Below are 22,221 nucleotides of genomic sequence, written 5' to 3' on the forward strand. Positions count from 1 at the left end.
TAAGCCAGTATGGATTATAATTTGAAGTGACTAGTTTTTTTTTTTTTTTAAGATAGATCAATATCCTGAGTAAGTATAGAGAGATCAAATGAAAATTAAATGTGATAATTTGCCAAATAACTTGAAAATAATTGCAATAATTAGATGTTGCAATTAACTGTTCATTAATTCTGATTAATGAAGTTAATTGATAAAACATGACTGATTATAAAGGGTTATATCTCCAATGCTATTTAAAAAGTAATAATGAATCAATTCTGATATGGCACAAGGGACATATTTATTTGCAGAAGAGTGAAATAACTAAAAAAATTTCATTTTTGAGTTGTCTGCAAAAATTGAATGAGAACCTTCAGTTCTGTTTACTGGATGAAAATGACATTGAGCGAGTTTCTGAGAATTGCCATGAGAGAGCATGTTTTATGTATTGAGCAATATAGTTTCAAAACTTTCAAACTCATTCCTGAAAAATGTTATTTTTTGCATTATGTCATTCTTCTTGCAGAAGAACCATATCTTCTTGCTAAAGTAATATTTCTCTTTCCAATCAATGCAGAAATCCCTTATAAGGACTTTTCAATGGAAGATGAGTTAGCCACGCATGTGGATATGGCAGGGTTTTCTCTTTTAAACTGTGGTTCTTCACATAGCAAGACAGGCACCCTGGCTAGAAAAAAAAATTAAATCGATAGATGTAATACACTGGCTTCATAGTCTTGGTTGCTTCAATAGTAAATCAGAACATTCCAGCCCTCTTTGCATCACAGATTACAACACTGTTAATGCACAAGCTAGAATTATTGACTGACTGCTCTTCAAGAAGTTGTTTCTAGCTTGATGTTCTATAAAAATCTGTGAAGAACATTCAAAAGCAAACAGAAATTGCACTTATCAAGAGCTTATTAAATAGCAGTGCTTGAAAATTACTGATGACTTGCCTGTTGCTTGAAGGGTAAAAGTAATTGCAAAACAGTGAAGTGGCACTAATGTGAAATGAATGAGGGATATATAGTCCTGAAACTCCATTCATCAAGTCAATAAAGCTTCAGATGCACTCACAACTGTGTCAGGTTTGAAAAACTTCAGCTCCTCTCAAATCTTCTATCTGATTAAGATATGTATATGATGGCATTTCTATTTGTCTCATGGCCAGGACACATTAGATACTTTTCTATGTCACTTTAATAGTCTGGCCTTTCTAGGCACCTTCATCATGGTAACCTGTCCTTTTCAGTATATAAGAAACCCATTCACACAGAAAGATACATTCACAAACTTTCCCATCCACCCCCTTCTCAACAATGTGGTGTCATAAAAACACTAACACATAGAACTTATAACCTTTGTTCCAATGAGACTTCTCTTGCAACAGAACTCAGTCATATACACCACACATTTCTATCTAATGGCTACAGTTCCCACAATATAAAAAAAATAATAAATTCTTCCCTCAATCTAAGACCTTCTCTTCAGAAAAATTTTAGTAATGCTATCGCATCATCCCCTATGTCTGAGGCACATCAGAAAAAATATCCAGAATCTTAAAAAAATACAATCTTTTCACCACTTTCAAGTCCCACTTAAAACTAGCTACATTTATCTGCTCCACTAAAGACAGACCCCCCCCCCCTCTCAGTTCCAGGTTTTATATATAGAGTTTCTTTTCTTTTGGGATTGCACGGTGATCAGCATTCATTTAGAAATTATGGACTTTACAACCAATTTATAAATAACTCTTTTAATTTCCCAACGTTTTGATCTTCATATTAAGATCAAAACAACTTGTACATCAACTTGTGATGTACAAGTTGTTTACATCACACCAAAACATGGTATAAATGCAAATTTAAGGAAGCCTGTGAGATTATTATCAACCAACCCAATCTGAACAATAATGATGGGCTAAAAATCCCAAACATATGGAAAGCACATATTCGACCCATGGAACCTTCCTCTCTAAGAGTAACTATAAACAGGACTGTAGATAATCCAGGATCCTAAATCAAAAATAACAATTGTAATGCTAAAAATTGGACATCATTGTTACTGAAAGAAAACTATCTATAAGAAAGAATGTTTGCTCATGTTATCATAAATAGAATTTAGCTTGATGTAGTTTCTAAATAATTAATTTGTATTTATTTTTTACACTACAGGTCATGCCAGTAGAATAACCTGTGATCAAATCAGTGTTTCTGTAGCTTACTGTATGTAATGTAACTCAGCTTGTACTGTATATTTGTATATGCTCCAGATGATGATCTTAATATGAAGATCGAAACATTCGGAAATTAAAAGAGTTATTTATAACACGGTTGTAAAGTCCATAATTTCTAAAATGAAAGTATATATAGAGTTCTTTGCAGCTGCAAGTTGGCCTACTATAGACAGACAGGAAGATCAGCTACCATCTGAATGGTGCTGATCACAAAAATGCATCTGCAGTCATGACTGTGGTCAATCTGGCCTTGCAGACCATGCTTTTGGATATAGCTCACACAATCAATTGGAAAAAGACCATCATGCTCCATCACAGTAAATTTAGAAGAGAAAGATTGTTTTTAGAATCTGCTGCTACTCTTAAAAACCAGCCTAATTTAAATAAATATGGTTGCATAAAATTTCCCAAAATATGGGAAACACTAATACTTCCAGATCCCAGTTTACATCCTAGGTTGCCAACAGGTGCCCATAGAGGGCACCCCACCTAGTTAGGACTAGTCTTTCATCCTGTGTTTCAGTTTGTTTTTGTGGTATCTTTGTGTGTGTATGTTACAAGTCTCATTTTGTACTCCCCAATGTCTTTGTAACTGAATATTGGAATAATATTGGAAGCATTAAATACTATTTTTAATCGTTTCCTAGTGCTGTTTAACGCCATTTTTATGAATTTTTATCATGAGATTCTGATTTGGAATGATCAGTTGTCACTAGTTCTGATACCTGGTTATACAACACATCCATTACTCCTTGACTGCACTTAGCTCACAGAAAGCTGCTCTACAAGCTCAGTACAACTCTGAAGATATCTAAATGATGATGGTTAAGCACCTGCATTGCAAATGAATTTTTGACTCTACAGTGTTGTTATCCATAGAAGTGGAAATCTGTCAGTATTATCCCTGATGTGTTGTCTCAATTCTTGGTCTATTTTCAAATAATTTTAAACCTTATATTCATGTCATCTGATAGCTCACTGTGCAAGGATATTGCAGTGTAAAACTGTTAGTGGTACACCTCACTGTGATATATACATAAAATACAGAAAGTATCACTAAGTATATTTAACTGTTCAATTTACATGCTAGTATGAATATGATTTACAAAGGTAAACTTATGAAAATAATTCAGTTAACTATGCATGCATTTTTCTATCAGTTATAGTTACAATAAACAGAAGCCTGAAAAGATAGGAGGAAAGAAGGAAGAAAATGGAATTGTCAATTACTAATAAGGAAATATACGGAAACAAAGGAGTGGTATAGGCAGAGGGTTGTGTTTACACAACACTGTGTTTGTGTGTGTATGTGTGATGGAAGCTATTTTAGGGAAATTTGCATTTCATCACAACTAGAAGCAGGTTGCTTTTGCTTTAACAGGTGCAACAGTAAGTAGGGGAATGATGTTTGCCAGTTCACTGAAGCAATGGCCATGGAAGTACCTGTAGAAGAGACATAGAGTCGAAACATTGTATCTATGAGATAGAAGTTGAAATGAGTCTGTGTAGGAAGGATTATCTTTGAGCCAAATTGCTCTTCTGGACAGCATCAAGAATTTTTAGGGAAGTTTTAGGTGCACTAGCCCAAATGTATGAACAGTATTCTAAGGAAGGGCAGATTTGGAGTTTATACAGAGTTAGTAGCTAGGTGAGTGTAAAATTACTAGCTATGTGAGTGTAAAATAGCTTCTTGAGCAGAAAAATGCTTAGTTTTTTAGAGACTGAGGAAGTCATTGATGTGATGTGTTTATACCGGGAGAGGCTGAAGGTAAATGTCGGTCCAATATGGACTATGCATTTGTGTTATCAGAGGTATACATAAGGAATTTTTTTTTAAGTTTGAATAAAGAATTAGTTCTTTTTCCTATTGAATGTTTTTTAATACTTTGTCAGATTTTCTGACTCCATCTCCATAAAATCAGTCATATCTTTCAGAGTTCATTGTATTATCAGATATTGTTCTGAATATACAAGATAATGTTGATTATAATAAATTTAGTTTAATCCTTTATCCAAGTGTGAGCAAACAAAGTTTGCACCTGAAAATATCTTATATGGTGTTGTACTACCTTACTGGGGTAAGGTAGTACAACACTGGGAAACTCGTAGCAAAGGTGGACCAAGCTAACAACACTCCTATCCCAGTATCTCCCATTATGTAAAACACATCTCCTTGCGGATATGTATAATGTTATGCATTAAGGGATTGGCCACTACCCAGACTAGTTTCGACCTTTATTGAGGTCTCTTCAGTGGGAGCCAGGCCCAGAGGTGGAGATACCCAGCAGAAGCAATAGTGAGGTCATCCTTACCTATAGGAGTTGCCAAAAGGTGTGCCACCTGTTTTTATTAAATTATTCTAGATATAGAGAAAGATGTTGAAAGTTTATTTTTCACTTGGTTAGACTATAATACATTTAGTTTAATCCTTTATCCAAGTGTGGTTACACACTTGAATAAAGGATTAAACTAAATTTATTATAGTCTAACCAAGTGAAAAATAAACTTTCATGATGTTGATTAATTTTAATGATATAGATTACACAGACTGATAAGAAAATAACTATTTATTTACTTATTGCTGGTACTCTATCCAGCATCTTCAGAACACACAAACTGTTTTTGTGCTCTGAAGATGCTGGATAGAACACCAGCGAAATATCAGCAATAAGTTAATAAATAGTTTTTTTCTTATCAGTCTGTGTTCTCATCTATACCATTAAAATTAATCAACATGTAACACATAAGCTTTCCCGCACATTTGATACAAAGATGATGGCCTAAAACTGGGAGAAGAAAAACTGACACTAGTCCATCTGTTCATTCCTTTCCTTCTGTATTAGTGAAACAGTGATTGCTAGGTTTTGTGCTATATCTAAAAGTTATGATTTTGCTATATTAAGATTTTTTTTTTAATGCAGTTTTCAAACTAAATGGGAGGAGATTCATTCAAATGATGATGATAATGCTAAACGGGCAGAGGTAAGTCATTGTTTATCTCTTTGTATTAGAAAATATGCATATCTCATGATATCTTGTTAATAGACTTTTAACAGATTCCGCCTTTCTTCTTTCTCCTTGACCACTTATCCACACATGTTACTATTGTGGTATCAGTTTGCAAACTCTTGTGTGTGTGTAGGTTTAATATGTGTATGTATTAACATATCAGTGATGCCTACTAGCAAGATGATCCTGACCAAGCTAGATTAATTTGAACAGATTAGACTTAATTAATCTTCATATGCAGGAGAGAGCTCTAAGGCAATTAGGACACTTGCTTTTAGAGAAACTTGTGCCATAGTTCTATACAATATATGAGGGTGGTCTGAAAAGTTCTCTGTCTATCAATCAAAAAACGAATTTGTAATTTCAAAATTATTTTTATTTTTCAACATAATCTCCCTTAAGACTAATACATTTATTCCAGTGCCATTATCCCGTCCCTGTAGTGGTTCTCAGTAAAATCTGCAAAATACCCCACTACAGCTGCAATCACCTCTTGATTTGAAGAAAAACATTGACCAGCGAGGAAGAGTTTTAGTTTTGGGAAGAGATAGAAGTCAGAGGGAGCCAAATCTAGTGAATAGGGTGGATGGTCCAACAATTCATAGTGCAGATCCCTTAATTTTCCCATTGGCAAAACACCTTTCTGGGCAGGTGCATTGTCCTGATGAAAGATGATTTTTTTCATCTGCAAACCGGGTCTTTTCTCACAAATTTTTTCATCTAATCTGGTTAAAAGATCAGAATAATATTCCCAGCTTATTGATTTACCCTTTTCAAGATTATTCATCATCATCAAATTCCTGCTATGTACCCTCAAGTACAGGATATGATAGTACTACATGAAAAATTTACATCATTACTAACTTCCTATCTACAATTTTCCTCCAAATCAGTCTGTTACTTGTCAAGACTCCAACATTATCAGATCTTATATTTCTAATGTCTAAGGCACTTTTTACCGTATCAATCCACCTATATCTTGGTCTTCCTCTGGGTCGTTTTCCTGCCAACCTGGCAGAGAACACATGTTTTGCTAATCTTTCCTCTTCCATTCTGTTCAAGTGACCATACCACCTGAGATTAGCTCTGCTAATGCATTGCTGGATGCTGACAATGTCAAGTTCTTTCCTAATATCTTCGTTTTTAAGATAATTAATAAACATAAAGCCTTTAGCATCCCAAAACACCGATGCCATGACCTTTCCTGCTGATGGAACCGACTTTGTCTTCTTTGATACTGAGCAACCGGCTTCTGTCCACTGTTTTGACTACTTTTTGGATTCTGGTGTGTAATGGTGAATCCAAGTCTCATCCGTAGTAATAAATTGATGCACTAAATCAGTTTTATTCTTGTTAAAATGCCCCAAGCAATGTTCAGAAATTTTCATGCGAGTGGGTTTTTGATCTGCTGTGAGTAACCACATCACCCATCTTGCGCTTGCTTACATCAAGCTTTTTTATTTGCAATTCTTCATGCAAAATATATCCTACACATTCTTTTGAAATGCTTATAGTCTCAGCAATTGCACGTAATTTAACTCACCGGTGATCCAATACCGTGTCGTGCAATTGATCAATGATTTCTGGTGTTGTTACACTTTTTGGACATCCTTCACAAGGATCTTCAAAGCTGGTACGGCCACTTGTAAACTCAGCAGCCCATTTCTTAATTGTCAAAAACAAAGGAGAAGAGTGCCCATAAGCTTTTATGACCTTCGAATGAATTTCTTTTGGTGTTAAACCTTCTTTTACAAAGAATTTTATAACTGTACGACACTCAATTTTATCCATTTCAAGGAATACAGACAACACTTTTGCTTCAGACACCTGTATAAAACAAATTACTTGATAGAATGACTTGCAATTTCACATGGATGTTTATGACAGATTTTTTTTTATTATTATTATTATTATTATTGTTCCTGGAAACTCCAAGGAGTCGACAGACTCATCAAAGGAGGCCCTAACATTATGTCTGGAACAACTATTCAACATTCACACAGTATCTATCATATCTTGCCTTGAACTCATTCACGGTCGTAGCACCCACAACAGACTCTGGAAGCTTATTCCACTCATTCGCCACTCTCCAAGTAAAAAACCTAGCTCTAACACTCTTGTCAACCACGCTCTTGCCCAGCTTCAATGCATGGTCCCTAGTCCTCCCACCACCAGTCATATTTTCAAAAATATCTTCTGGATCAATCTTATAAAAACCCTTCAGTAATTTGAATGTCTCAATCATATCACCCCTCCTTCGCCTATCGTCCAATTTCTGCAACCCACAAATCCTCAACCTATTCTCATAAGGTTCATTCCACAGACCTGTTATCATCTTGGTCACTCGTCTCTGGACCCTCACCACTTCCTCCCCATCACGAAGAAACCCTGGTGCCCATAACTGGGCACAGAAGTCCAGATCGGGTCTTATCAAGGCTCGATACAGAGGAACAACAACTTGTTTATCTCTGCATGTTAAAGTATTTTTCGTAAGCCAAGTGATTCGGTGAGCTGTTTTAGTCACTTTTTGCAATGTGCCCTCTAAACTTCAACTCCCTATCCACCAGCACTCCCAAATCCCTGGCCTCATCAATCTCCTGGAGTACGGTTCCACCAATGCGATGTACTGCTGCTGTTCTTTTCACCCCAAAGTGCATAACCTTACACTTTGCCACATTAAACTGACATCCATTTTTCCTAGCCCAGTCCTCCAAACTATCCAAATCATCCTGTAAAATTTTGATATCCTGTGCACTCACAATTGCTCTACCCAACTTTGCATCATCAGCAGGATTTGAGAGGAAGTGAACACTTCCTCTCAAATCCTTTCCAATATCATTGATGAACAAATTGAAAAGCAGTGGTCCAAGAACAGAGCTCTGCGGCACTCCACTAGTCACAAGACGTCTTTTTGACGCCACTCCTGAAACCACTCTCTGGTATCTCTCCTTCAACCACCCTCCTATCCATCTCACCAACCCTATATCTATCCCCATCTGCTCTAGTTTACTGATTAGGGTTCCATGTGGTATCCTGTCAAAGGCCTTGGCAAGGTCCAGTAGTATCACTGTAAACCCATTACTCCTAGTTCAGCCATCACTGTGTTATAAAACGTGAGCAAGTTACTGAGGCATGATCTACCCTTCACAAAACCATGTTGTCCCCCATACAATATTCCATTTTCATCTATCCAATCCTGTATTCTTTTCTTGACTAATTTCTCTAAGACCTTGACAATGATTCCTGATATGCTAATTGGTCGGTAATTTACAACAGCAGTCTTGGAACCACCTTTATGCAGTGGAACTATTTTCCCCTCATTCCACCCGCTCAGGACTAACCCAGACCCGAGATTCAAATTAAACAAAATGGTCAAGGGTACTGACAATTCTTTAGCTGCTTCTCGTACTACACGAGCTGGTATACCATCGAATCCAACAGATGTATTGACATTAAGGTTATGCAATAGACTACTCACCTCCACTTCATTCACCACATTTCCCGTATAATCTACTGGTTTATTCGTTTCTGCAATGTCACCACCTGGATGATATATTCTTGCAAAGTGCTCACTCAGTAACTCAGCTATCTCAACTGATTCAGTTACCTCCCTACCATCGGCATTCTTTAAAATCATTCTGCCATGTACAATTTTCCTTTTACTTGCTACATATCTAAAAAACTGTTTAGGATTCTCTTTAGCCTGCATGGCCAATGTTCTTTCGTAATCCTTTTTTGCTTTTCTTACCACACTCGTCACCCTTCTGGACTGCGCTTTATACCGTTCATGTGCCTGCCGGTCACCTTTCTCCTTAAATTTCCTCCATAGTTGTTTCTTTTTTTGCAGCTCAAGCTTAATGGTGTTATTCATCCATTTAACCCCTACTTGATTTATTATTCGGACTCTAGGTATACAGTTAGCCATTGCTTCATGCAAGCACTTCTTAACTACCTCCCATGCATTATCAACTTCTAGTCCTTGCATTTGTACATGCCATGGCACTGAGCCAATCAAACTCCTAAGCTTGTCATACTTTCCAGCCCGATATTTCCACATGTACCCTGTCTTAATTAAAAATTCTACACCTTTAGCCACCTCCCAAGTCAAGACCGTATGATTACTCTCACCGATTGGTGGCAATGTGGTCATATTTGTTACAGCCAAATCCTCAGATGTAATTACTAGGTCAAGCACTCTCTGACCCCTAGTATTTTCCATTACATGCTGTCACAGATAGTTATCCCTTAATAACTGCATAAAATCCAATTCCTTCCTCCCGTGCGTCCTCTCCTCACTCCAGTCAATGCGACCATAGTTGAAATCTCCCATAATAATCACCCTCCTTCCACTCATTTCTTCTATTTGCTTGTGCATACTGTCACCACCATCTTTTCCATCACCTGGTCTATAGCAGCACCCAATTGTATATTTAGTTCTGCTAGCCACAATCTCGCACCAAATGGGCTCAAATGTGCTCTTTTCTCTATCCTGCAATTCAACTTCTATTCTCCTTGGCTGTAGCTCATCAGCTATCATCAACAATACTCCTCCCCCCATTTTATTCTCCTTGTCATTCCTGAACGCACTATACCCATCACATTCAATCCCACTAGCTATATCATCTACAGTCAGCCATGATTCACTAATACCAATGACCTGTGTTCTGGAAGTGCCAACCATGGCCAAAAACTCTTCCTTCTTGTTCCTAATACTCCTAGTATTAGTGTACATGAATTTAAGACCCCCATTAGCCCTAAGATGTACCAACTTAGAAAAAAAACTCTTGCCAATAGTGTTGCCATCTATGGTTGAGGCCGAGAACTTTTCAGCCCACTCTCGTATACATGAAAGTATAGGGTAAAATAGTATTTATTAAATATATTTCCATATATTTCAGCCTGAAATTAACAGACCATCGTCAGTGGCTTAAAAAACAGTTGTTACACGGTAGAATGCAAACAATTGATTTATTTTAAATAGAATGAGCCACGTGATGTTAAATCGCCAATACCTCTATGCTTTAACTAAAGAAAAGGTTAATCATAACACTATAAAAATGAAGTGCATACACACACACACACACACACACACACACACACACACACACACACACACACACACACACACACACACACACACACACACACACAGACACACACAGTGGTGGCTCGTAGTTCTTATTTAATTCATTCCGGAAACTCGTTCGCAATCCGAATCAAGATTTTGCATAAGAAATAACGGAAAGCGAAATAATCCGTTCCCATATCCAAAAAATTTCAATCATTTTTTTTTTTTATTTATTTTAGGGTTTTTAATGTTAATAACTTAAAAAAAAAAAAATAAAATAATCTTATATTTATTTTATTAATTTTAATTATTACAACAAAAATAACAGTGAAGAATATTGATTGTGAAGATGTAAGCTCTGTGCTGAGTTCGGTTTTATGATCATCTATTAACTCCTCTACATCCTCATCACTCACCTCTAATCCCATAGCTTTACCCAAAGATACAATTTCATTTACAACAGACTCTTTTTCACACTTACTACTTCACTGGCTGAAATACAATCTGGCCAGAGTGTTTTCCAAGCAGAAATCATTGTTTTAATAGAAACTTCTTTCCATGCCTTATCGATGATCCTTAAGCAATGAAGAATATTGTAATGCTCTTTCCAAAATTCTTTAAGAGTCAGTTCTGTGGCATTGGTTATTTCAAAGCACTTTTGAAACACAGCCTTAATATACAGTTTTTTGAAGTTTGAAATCACTTGCTGGTCCATGGGTTGTATGATAGAAGTGGTATTGGGCGGCAAAACTTGAACTTGATGAAACTGAATTCACTAACTAAATCCTCCTCTAAATTTGGTGGATGAGCAGGAGCATTGTCCATCACTAGAAGAGCTTTTAATGGTAGATTTTTTTCAGTAAGATAAGCTTTTACAGTGGGAGCAAATTCTTGATAAATCCACTCAGTGAAAAACTCTCTGGTAACCCACGCTTTCATGTTGGCCCTCCACATAACACAGAATTTGCACTTTATGACTGTTCTTTTTAAAAACGCGTGGATTTTCAGAATGGTAAATGAGCAAAGGCTTTATCTTACAGGCTCCACTAGCATTACTACAAAGCAGCAAAGTAATTCTATCTTTCATAGGTTTATATTCCGGTGGCATCTTTTCTTCTTTTGTGATATAGGTCCTTTTGGGCATTTTTTTCCAAAAAAAGACCTGTTTCATCATGATTAAAAACCTATCGAGATACAAATCCTTCACTATCCATGTACTCCTTAGAGGTTTTTACAAATTTGTTCGCTTCTACATTGGCACTCGCAGCCTCTCCATGCATGACAACACTATGGATCCCAGTTCGTTTTTTGAATTTATCAAACCAGCCTCTACTTCTTTTAAACTCCCAATTTTCAGTACTGGTCTCAAGTGTGTGTTTCTTAAGTTCACTATGCAGATGTTTGGCTTTCTCACAAATAATTCTCTCGGTAATAACATTACCACATAATTGCTTCTTGTTTATGTAAAAGGAGTTTTTCCATCTCTTCAATAACATGTGATCTCCTGGAGGTCAATGTTTTCATACCTTTAGCCACATTTGTTGCTTTTATTGCTTCCTTATTCCTAAGAATATTACTTATTGTTGACTTTGATATTTTAAACATCATTGCCAGATCCGTCAAACGTGTACCGCTTTCGTGTTTCATGATAATTTCTTTTTTCATCTGAATTGTCGATACTACAACTTTTCTTTTAGGTTTTGTTCTTTCTACATTCTTGGATGTCATGGGCAATAAAAAAAAATGCCCAAAACAGTTAAAAATTCTCTACACAAACGTATTGCGCAATGACTAGGCTGTGTAAAGAAAGGGACAACGCAGAGCGGACTGTGACAGACACACACACTGTGCAGGCACGGGGAAGTGAGTGAGGGAGAATCATGCCCCATGGCGTGCTGAAACTGTCTAATGTTATATGACTCTGAGTTCCTGGAATATAATTCGAACTTAGAAATGCCATTCAAAATGCGAATCAGATTTCTCGCGTTCTCAAGCATTTGAACTCTGGAACGTTCAAAGTTAGAAGCGTATGAAACACCACTGTATATCATCATCATCAAATTCCTGCCATGTACCATCAAAGGGTGTACAGGATATGATAGTACTACATGAAAAATTTACATCATTAATAACTTCCTATCTACAATTTTCCTGCAAATCACTCTGTTGTCTGTCAAGATTCCAGCAGCATTATCAGATCTTATATTTCTATCTTCTAAGGCACTATTTACCATATCAATCCATCCATTTCTTGGTCTTCCTCTCAGTCTTTTTCCTGCCAACCTGGCAGAGAACACTTGTTTTGCTAATCTTTCCTCGCCCACTCTGTTTAAGTGACCATACCACCTGAGATTAGCTCTGCTAATGCATTCTTTGATGCTGACATTGTAAGGTCTTTGCCAGTATCCTCATTTTTAATTTGATATTGCCATTGATGCCATCTGTTAATGCCCCTAATCTTTCTCAGGACTCTCATATCTGCGGTCTCTAGTCTTTGGTCAAGTTTCACTTCTGACCCAGCTCTCAGATCCATAAGTTAAAATTGGTTTGAGCACTGTCTTGTATACAGCTAATTTACTGTTTTGACAAATTTCTCTATTATTCCATATAAATTTGTTCTGTTGACATCCTACCATACCAGTTTTATTGATTCTGTTGTCAATTTCCATATTTAATTTGCCATCTTCACTAAAAATCATGCCTAAGTAGCTGAAATGTTTCACATGTTCTGTAGGTTCTCCATTCACACAGCAGTTGATATTTTCAATGATTCTTCCTATTTTCATTGTCTTGTCTTGTTATTGATGACCTTCTTACCATATCTATTACAACAGTCATTCAAATTTAGTCAAGGAATCTTGAGGGGGTGCTAAAGGGTCAGAGCTGTATAATTGCGAGGTGACCTCCACATAGCCTTTAAAGGAATGCGGAGAACCGACCAGGGCTTCTGACCTAATGTCCAATCCTCACCCTCTCGTGGTGCACCCCGTTGGGTATCTACCTATATACTGAACGAACGAGGATGGACTGGCAATTTGGGATTTAGCTGACCAAATTGTATTCTTATTGGCTTAAACCAAAATGCAAATGATGGTACAACATGACAAAATTTCATGCCGGCTGGGGCATCACCCAGTTAAACAAGGTCCCCGTTGTTTTCGCCAGGGAACTAGGGCAAACAGCGAAAAGTCAGCTACTGGTACAAATCTGAAAACACACCCCAACTCAACATCACCAGAGTTAAAGATCAGTACTATCAACATAAGAAGCCTGAATGGAAAGGGAGCTAACTGTGGAATTAGATAAGTACCAGATCGACATAATAGGGGTGACTGAAACAAAAAAGACCAAAACTGGTGAGATCTTTCTGAGCAATAAATACAAAATGTTATATTCAGGCAATGACAATCAAGGAAAAGAAGGAGTAACCATAGTATTCAACACAAAATACGAGGCCAATCTTCTTGAATGTCAGTCAGTGTCAATTAGAGTAATGTGGGCAAATATGAGAATGGGGAACTTGACAATGAAACTTATTTGTGGCTATGGTCCCACAGAAGGTTCTACTAAGGTAGAGGTGAAGGAGTTTTTTGAGGCTTTAACTGACACAATATAAAAAAGGAAAAGTTGGTCCTTGTTGGTGATCTAAATAGCAGAGTAGGAAATGATTGTGAGACATACAAAAATATTTTGGGAAAACTTGGAGAAAAGAGCAAAGCTGATAATAATGGAAATTATCTGTTGGATTTCTGCTCAGGACATGGACTGGTTATTACTAACACCATGTTCCAACATAAAAATGTGCACAAATTCACATGGAGAGAAGAGGCTAGGAATAAGAAAAGTCTCATTGACTATGTTATTGTTGATAGTGACATTTTCTCCCTGGTGCAGGACACTAGAGTATTTGAAATTGGAAGTACAGAGGATTTGAAATTGGAAGTGATCACTTATTTAGTCTTGAGCAGGATAAAATTGAATTTCATATTGAAAAGAATAACATGTAAGAAAGTTTTAAAGTGAATAAAAGTTGAGCAGCTCTCAGATGTGAACTGTAGACTAAAATACAGAAAGATTATTGAAAAGAAAATGAAAGAGTTTGAGAACAGGAATCAAACCTTTTAGATTCAGTGGCAAACTGTGAAGAAAACATTCATTGATTCTGCCAGAGAGGCATGTGGTGAGGTTGTCTGCAAGGATAAAAAAATCAGAACTCCCTGGTGGACACAGGAAGTTAAAGAGGCAGTGAAGGAAAAGAAGAAAGCATATCAAAAGTTCCTGTTAAATAAGTCAGCTTATGCTCTTAGAGAATACAGAGACAAATGCAAGAATGCTAAACACTGTGTAAAACTAGCTAAACAAAAGTGAGGAGTTTGGCAAGAATATAGAAAATAAATATCAAGAAGGAGGCAAAATATTCTGGAGGTTGTTGAAGAAGCTTAGGAATTTAGGAAAGAGTGTTGTAAAAGGAGTTAGAGTTGATAAAGGTGACATGAAAATGGGAGAGAAAGATATCCTTGAAGTATGGAGTAATTACTTTGAAAAACTGCTAAATGAAACAAGCAGTGATGACAGCACAGTCGTAAAAAACACTGACCAGGCATGCAGTCAGGAGACAAGCCATCAAAGGCTTGAAATGTGGAATGGCAGCAGGAGTAGATGATATTCGAGCAGAAATGCTGAAGTATGGTGGTATAAGAGTCTTACAGTGGCTGCATTGCATAGTTCAGAAAGCCTGGACAGAGGGACAAATTCCCAATGATTGGAGTAGCGTCTCATAGTACCCATATACAAAAAAAGGGAAATAAAACTGAATGTGAGAATTACAGAGGTATTTCCCTACTGAGTGTTCCTGGCAAGATCTATGCAAGTATACTTGAGAAATGGTTGAGAAGAATTGTGGAAGAAAAGCTTGGTGAAGAACAAGCTGGATTCAGGCCAAATAGAGGCTGTCAGGATCAGATCTTCACTTTACAACAAATAGTTGAGAAATCATGGGAATATAACAAAGATCTGTATTTAATTTTTGTCGATTTGGAAAAGGCATATGACAAGATGCCAAGAGAGAAGCTATTCAATACGCTAGAGTTATATGGTGTCAATGGGGCATTATATCAAGCAATACTTAGTCTTTATTTGAGTCGTAAGTCAGCAGTTAGAATTAAAAGAAATACAGGAAGATGGTTTAATGTTAAATCTGGTGTGAGACAAGGATGTACATTATCCCCTCTGTTATTCATTATCTATATGGATTACGTTATGAAGGAAAGTGGTATTAAACATGATATCAAAATTGGAGTTGTTAATGTCAGCTCATTGCTTTATGCGGATGATGTTATACTCCTAAATAAATCCACTACAAGTCTGCAAGATTCTCTGACTAACTTCAATTGCTGTTGTAATAGATATGGTATGAAAGTCAGCATAAAAAGACAAAGACAATGAAAATAGGCAGAATTATTGAAAATGTTAACTGTGTTGTGAATGGAGAACCTGCGGAACAAGTAAAACATTTCAGCTACTTAGGCACGATTTTACTGAAGATGGTAAATTAAATATAGAAATAGACAACAGAATCAGCAAAGCTGGTATGGTGGAAAGTCAATTGAATAAATTCATATGGAATAAGAGAGAAATTAGTTGGAATACTAAATTAGTTGTATACAAGACAGTGTTCAAACCAGTTTTAACTTATGGATCTGAGAGCTGGGTTAAAAGTAAAATACTTGACCAAAGACTAGAGACTGCAGATATGATAGTCCTGAGAAAGATTAGAGGTGTGAACAGATGGCATCAATGGCAATATCATATTAAAAACGAAGATATTAGGAAAGAACTTGACATTGTCAGCATCCAGGAATGCATTAGTAGAGCTAATCAGGTGGTATGGTCACTTAAACAGAATGGGCAAAGAAAGATTAGCAAAACAAGTGTTCTCTGCCAGGTTGGCAGGAAAACGACCCAGAGGAAGACCAAGATATAGGTGGATTGATACAGTAGTGCCTTAGACGATAGAAATATAAGATCTGATAATGTTAGAGTCCTGACAAGTTACAGACTGATTTGGAGGAAAATTGTAGATAGGAAGTTAGTAATGATGTAATTTTTTTCATGTAGTACTATCATATCCTGTACACCTCTTGAGGGTACATGGCAGGAATTTGATGATGATGTTGATGATGGATCTGAGAGCTAGGTCAGAAGTAAAACACTTGACCAAAGACTAGAGACTGCAGATATGAGAATCCTGAGAAAGATTAGGGGCATGAACAGATGGCATCAATGGTAATATTAAATTTAAAATGAGGATATTGGCAAAGAACTTCACAATGTCAGCATCAAGGAATGCGTTAGCAGAGCTAATCTCAGGGGGGTATGGTCACTTAAACAGAGTGGGCGAGGAAAGATTAGCAAAACAAGTGTTCTCTGCCAGATTGGCAGGAAAAAGACCGACAGGAAGACCAAGAAATAGTTGGATTGATATGGTAAAAAATGCCTTAGAAGATAGAAATATAAGATCTGATAATGCTGGAGTCTTGACAGATAACACAGTGAAAATTGTAGATAAGAAGTTAGTAATGATGTAAATTTTTCATGTAGTACTATCATATCCTATACACCCCTTGATGGTACATGGCAGGAATTTGATGATGATGAATCTTGCAGACTTGAGCAGATTTATTTAGAAGTAACATCATCCGCATAAAGCAAAGAGTTGACATTAACATATCCAATTTTGATTTCCGTTTTAATACCACTTTCCTTCATAATGTGATCCATATAGATAATGAATAACAGAGGGGATAATGTACATCCTTGTCTGACACCAGATTTAATATTAAACCATCTTCCTATACTTCCTTTAATTTTAACTGATGACTTACAACTCTATAAAAGACTAAGTATTGCTTTATATAATGCTGCATGGATACCATATAACTGTAGCGTATTGAATAGCTTCTCTCTCTCTTTGCATCTTTTTATATGCCTTTTCCAGATCTACAACACTTATATACAGATCTTTGTTATATTCCCATGATTTTTCATCTCCCTGTCATCATCATCAAATTCCTGCCATTATTACCCTCAAGGGGTGTACAGGATATGATAGTACTACATGAAAAATTTACATCATTACTAACTTTCTGTGTACAATTTTCCTTCAGATCAATCTGTTACTTGTCAAAATTCCAATATTATAAGATCTTATATTTCTTTCATCTAAGGCACTTTGTACCGTATCAATCCACCTATATCTTAGTCTTCCTCTGGGTCGTTTTCCTGCCAACCTGGCAGAGAACACTTGTCGTCAAGTTAAAATCTGATCCTGATAGGTTCTATTTGGTGTGAATCCAGCTTGTTCTTCAACAAGCTTATTTTCCACAATCCTTCTCAACTGTTTCTCAAGGTATACTTGCATATATTTTACCAGGAACACTCAGTATAGAAATACCTCCCAATTCTAACATTCAGCTTTTTTCCCTTTTTATATACGAGAGCTCTACTCCAATTATCTGGAATTCGTTCCTCTATCCAGGCCTTCTGAACTATGCAGTGCAGCCACTGTAAGACTCTTATACCTACATACTTTAGCATTTCTGGTCGAATATCGTCTACTCCTGCTGCCTTTCCACATTTCAAACCTTTGATGGCTTTTTCTACTTGAGGTATGGATATGTATTCCTGACTGTATGCCTATTGTGTGTTTTTTACCACTGTGCTATCACTGCTTGTGTCATTTAGCAATTTTTTGAATTACTCCATACTTCAAGGATATCTTTTTCTCCTGTTTTCATGTCATCTTTATGAACTCTAATTCCTTTTACAGCACTCTTTTCTCCATTTCTAAGCTTCTTCAACAACACCCTTCTTGCCACCTTCTTGATATTTATTTTCTGTTCTTACCAATGTCTTTCCATGACTTTTGTTTACCTAGTTTTACCCAGTATTTAGCTTTCTTACATTTGTCTCTGTATTCTCTAAGAGCACAAGCTGACTTATTTACCAGGAACTTTTGATACGCTTTCTTCTTTTCTTTCACTGTGTCTTTAACTTCCTGCATCCACCATGGAGTTCTGACTTTTCTATCCTTGCAGACAACCTCACCACATGCCTCTCTGGCTGAATCAGTTTTTTCTTCAGGACTTGCCACTGAATCTCCAGTATGTATGTATGTATGTGTGTGTGTATATATATATATATATATAACTTATAATATCATACTCAACAGATCATCAGATAGATGTAGTACCTTGCTGGTTTCTTAAGACCTTATTTCTTTATAAAATATCATCCTTGGTCTTAATTAGTAAAAATAAATAAAAAAAAAAAAAACTTTAATGATGTGTTATTCTAATCAAACTTTCCCATATTTTTGATAAGGATTGGCATCCATTCTGATTCAAGTTAGGGCGGTGAAGCATGGCTTCAGCACTCTCCTTAAATAAGCATTCAGATTTGTACAACATTGCTAATCCAGAGTTATTGGATTTTTTGTGGAAAATATATGATTGATGTTCTTGTATTCCTTTTTCTATTAAGCATCCAGTTTGTCCGAAGTAGGAAAGATGGCAATCACATGGAACTTGGTAATACACCTGAAGAGACTTAGGAGAGCATTTATCTTTAGCAGAGGGGAAATATGTTGAGAGTTTATTAATATGAATAAAAGTCACTACTAAATCATATTTTTTCAGAATTATTGAAATTGGTTCTGAAATTCCCGAGATGTATGGGACTGGAACTCAACATATTGATTCCTTATAATTCTATTTTTTTCAACTACCGACTTTAATTCAATAATTAGAGTGGGATATATTGGCTGACATTTTAATAACAAATTAAGCTGACTAGTTTCACCAACTTGACTGTTGGCTTCCATCTTGGCATACATAAAGTGATAAAAAACAGGTCAAGAAAGAAACATAAACCTATTATTATTGAATTAGTATTGATTCCTTGGTGTTTGGGTTAGGTTTGTAGGAGTTAAATAGATGTTGTGTGGTTCGTTCTTTCCGAGAAGCCATTTAATTTTATACTATTTGATATTTGAGAGTTCTTCTTGTAAATGGTGGGAAGTTGAACAATTATCAGTCCGTCAAATTAAACACTTTATAATTCCTGTGTTTTGAGAAGGAGGATGTGCAGATTGTTAAAGAATGTAATATCCAGTGAAAGTAGGCTATAAACTGATGTTAAATTACCTGATGGATGGTGAGCGGATGAGAAGAACGTCTAGAAAAGATAATTTGTTGTCTCTTTCAATTTCCATATTGAATTTGATATGAGGATGTAAAGTATTTTTAGTAGCTAAAAATGTTGGTAAGGTATCTATATTCTGAAGCCATACCGCAAAAGTATTCTGTATATCTAACCCAAAATGAAGGTTGAGGGTGTATAGATGAAAAAAGATTTCTTCTAAATGCTCTAAATAAAAGTTGACTAAAGCAAGGGAGAGTGGACTTTCCATGGCAGTTCCTTCTACTTGTTTTTAGAATTTGTTTTGACAAACAAAGTATCCAGAATGCATCACAAATTCAAACAGTTATACTATTTCTTGTGGGAATATTTCACAAAGTAGTTGTAAAGTCTCTTTGAGAAGTACATTTATAAATAGTGATTCTACATTGAAGCTCTGCATAAGGTCAGTAGGTTGTATGGAAACATTTTTTAATTTGTCTAAGAAATCTGAAGAGTTTTTTAAAATTAAGAGCGAGACTTGCCTATATATGATTTCAGTAGGTTTGCCAAATATTTGGCTATGCGATACATAGATGAATCAATGCAGTCTATAATCAGTTGGACAAGAATGTCTTTCTTATGGATCTTTGTTAGGCTTTAGAAACTGGGTGTTCTTGCAAAATATGTTTTTAACTTTACTGTGGGTGTCTGCATCTAAACTTATAACTTCATCTAGAAGGGAGTTTACTTTCTTAAGTTGCCTGTTAATGGTGTTATGATCCAGTTCCTGGTAGGTTAAATGATTTCATAGTAAAAGAGAAATTTTTCTTCTTTAATTTGCAGAGTCCAAAACTACTGTAGTTTTGCCCTTGTCTGCTTTGGTGATAACAAGGTGACTGTTGCATCTTAGGAAATGTAAAGCTTTCTTTTCAGAAGAAGATATGTTAGATGGTGGAAGCTTCAATTTAAGTAGGATGGATGCAACTTCTAAGTGGAGATTATTAGCCTCTTCACTGGAAAAGTTAAATAAATTTCATTCATTGCTAAAAAGGAAATCTAAATATGGTATTTTTTTGGAACTATGGAGAATTCATGTCCTTTTGAAAGAATAAGTATTTCACTGTTAAAAGGCAAAACTCTGTTACACTGTTAAAGTGTTTCATTTAAAGGACATCTTGAAACGTTGATAACCCAGTTATCTAGAGCAGAGAGGGGGGGGGGGGAGACTGGATTTGCTTAGCAACAAGGACATCAAATTTATGATTTAGGAAAGTTGTTGGTCTAAGTTTGAGGAGATAAAAGTCTGGAGCTCATGAATTCATGAGTGCATGTTTAACAGTACTGCATATGCTTAAATTGGAAAATAAACATGTGCACTACTGTTTCAGTTTGAATTTAGTTGTACATCATTAGTACAACTAACAAAGTCTTATGATACATAAGACAAAATATTTACGTAATAAAGTTATTTACTGTGGCATGCGTGTTATTCTATAGCTATAGATATCCCATATAAAAAAGTCTTACAAGTCTTTGCATTTGAATTCATTTGCTATCAGGAGTGTGGATAAATTATTTATTGGTTTGTGACCAAATATGGAAAGTCAGAAAAACTTGATCATGATGGGAGGAATGGCGAGAATGTATGTGTAAGAGTGAGTAAGTTATGCAACTGTATTATGTTACTATGTACTTAATCATGGAGATGATTATGATGTAAAGATGATTGTATGTTTGTCTGGTTTGAATTTGTTATGTACAGGTATATATGTATAAGTGAAACATTAGATATGAATAGAGATCTGAAAGTTGTCCAGCTAGGTCATGTAGACTACAGAGGTAAATACACAAAAAAAAAGCATGGAAGTAACTTATGTGTATACACAAATGCCAGGAATATCTGGAATAAAGGAGTTAAGTTTGTTGCCTTTGGCAAATACCTTGTGGCTTCAAATTGTGAACATTAATAAGACTGGACTCTCTGAAGCAGATATACTAATTGATATGGAGTGTAAAGGGTATAGTTTTATTTAGGAAGGATAAACAAGATAGGAGAGGGTGTGATATTAATACTGTTGATTGATTTGATTCCAGTTAGGACAGAAAGCTATAATTGCAATATTAGTAACAGTTTTCCATGTAGCAGTGAGTTTGAGGCTATCTGGTATGAAGTAGAGTCTAGCAGTATCAAATACATGGTGAGGTGTTGTTACAGACTTAGTCAATCACTAGTTTCAGTACCTAGCTGTTGACAATGAAATGCATCAGCAAATCAACCTGATGGATGCTAAACAAGTAATCATTATGGGTGACTAATTATCCAAACATTGATTGTGTAGCATTGAAATTTAATGAGAAGAATGAAGCCAAATTTTTGAACTGTTGCAAGACAACTTCCCTAAACAGCATGTTTACTGGAGGTCAAAGACTGTTATATCTGATTATAGTGTCAGAGTGGGTTTCACTTAGAGGTTACATGTTATGCTAGTTAGCGATAGTAATCATGCAATACTGACCTGAGAAGTGGGTAAGTATATGGATGTTTCATTCAGAAAGGTTACTTGCTGAACTACAAAACAAGAAATTATGACCAGCTGAGGAGATTACTAGGTTCAGTCATGGGAAAGATATTGGCAGTGCATTTAAAGCATAATATAAAAATGCTCAAATGATGCAATATCAGAATGTATCCCTAGAGTTGAAAGAATAAATAGGGTAGGAGTGCAAATGGATGTGCAATCTTATT

At 36.0% G+C, this 22,221-nt stretch overlaps 1 protein-coding gene across 2 annotated transcripts in view; it reads left to right on the plus strand.

Moving 5' to 3' along the window:
* Positions 1–22,221, plus strand: part of LOC150103591 (dysbindin-like) — a 128,352-nt gene that overhangs the window by 29,262 nt on the left and 76,869 nt on the right. For both annotated transcript variants that reach the window (XM_090397904.1, XM_090397906.1), the window contains one exon: positions 5,140–5,200. In XM_090397904.1, the coding sequence (XP_090254030.1) occupies positions 5,140–5,200 (61 nt within the window). The remainder of the gene's footprint in view (positions 1–5,139; positions 5,201–22,221) is intronic.

This window comes from Typopeltis vanoorti, chromosome 9 (genome assembly GCF_054136105.1).
Source record: "Typopeltis vanoorti isolate ZY-2024b chromosome 9, IOZ_Tvanoo_1.0, whole genome shotgun sequence".
NCBI lineage: Eukaryota > Metazoa > Arthropoda > Arachnida > Uropygi > Thelyphonidae > Typopeltis > Typopeltis vanoorti.